The sequence below is a fragment of the Octodon degus genome, unplaced genomic scaffold, assembly GCF_000260255.1.
Source record: "Octodon degus isolate 3935 unplaced genomic scaffold, OctDeg1.0 scaffold00121, whole genome shotgun sequence".
In the NCBI taxonomy this organism is placed as follows: domain Eukaryota; kingdom Metazoa; phylum Chordata; class Mammalia; order Rodentia; family Octodontidae; genus Octodon; species Octodon degus.
The window spans coordinates 5,638,566-5,639,465 of record NW_004524697.1 but is presented as its reverse complement, the minus strand read 5'-3'; the positions used below and the strand labels follow the sequence as shown (position 1 = coordinate 5,639,465).

The window sequence follows — 900 nt, the reverse complement described above, 5'->3', positions numbered from 1 at the left end:
AGGAGGCAATGAGGGTACAGAAGTACAGTATTTCTAGTTTGTTGTTTCCAAGTATGTACAACACATAGCACTGCTGTATCAGGTAAACATGTGCATGGGGGAGCATGAGGCTGGGCTTCTAGAAAACAATCAAATGGACCTCAAAAGGAGTTTCTCTTTCAGAATTCCCCTATCTTTATGTGTAGAGGTTTTCCAATAATTTATGGAGTTACATCACAACTTCTGAGTCCATTCCCAAGCTATTCTGTTGTTCTTTTCTCTATCTGTTTTGTAAATCTGAGCAATCTCAAGCAGTAAAGGATCATCTGAATTGGGATCCCACAACAGAGAACAGATGGACAAAAGTACTTTTGAAATAGTTTGTGCTGGAGACCACCATGAGCATAGAATATCAAGACAAATGCTGCCATTACTATTACTATTTGGATGATAAATTTTTGTAAATGCAACCTTACATGGTTTGAAGGGGTAATATGTTGGAAAATGAATTGTCAGGAAAAATTCTCCACTCTCATAGGGACTATCATTTGGCCCCATTATTGTAGCTTGCCAATGGAACATATCATCTCCAACAGGACCTGCTGAACACTGTGCTGGTGGGTCCCATGCCAGGTCATTCAACTCCTTGTGGATTCTCTTCAGAGCCATGGTGGGAGGCAGGTGGCAGTGGCCACTGGTGTGAGGACAGGAGCTGGGGAGGGACAGGGAAGGGACTAGGAGGCCTGAGACTGTCTTGGCAGTTGTGGACCAGATGAGCAGTTCGATAGCACGGGTCAGGCTGAGGACCAGGCCCACATGGCTTCTGGCCCACACAGCTTCCAGGCCTGCCACACATTCACCACATCAGCCTGTGGCAGCCCCTTTATGTGCTGCCACCCCCTCCTCAAAAAATTGCTCGAA

General features: G+C 45.7%; 1 protein-coding gene across 1 annotated transcript; it reads right to left on the bottom strand.

The window, feature by feature from the left end:
- Positions 1-213: 213 nt before the first annotated feature.
- On the bottom strand, positions 214-671 carry LOC101568885 (ubiquitin-conjugating enzyme E2 D2-like). The gene has a single exon (XM_004640252.1). It carries the CDS (start codon positions 646-648, stop codon positions 214-216), a length of 435 nt encoding a protein of 144 aa, XP_004640309.1. The 5' UTR covers positions 649-671.
- Between the last annotated feature and the right edge of the window lie 229 nt (positions 672-900).

Bases quoted from the DNA above. Each gene is read 5' to 3' on its own strand.
- LOC101568885 (XM_004640252.1), bottom strand. From the start codon at position 648: ATGGCTCTGAAGAGAATCCACAAGGAGTTGAATGACCTGGCATGGGAC.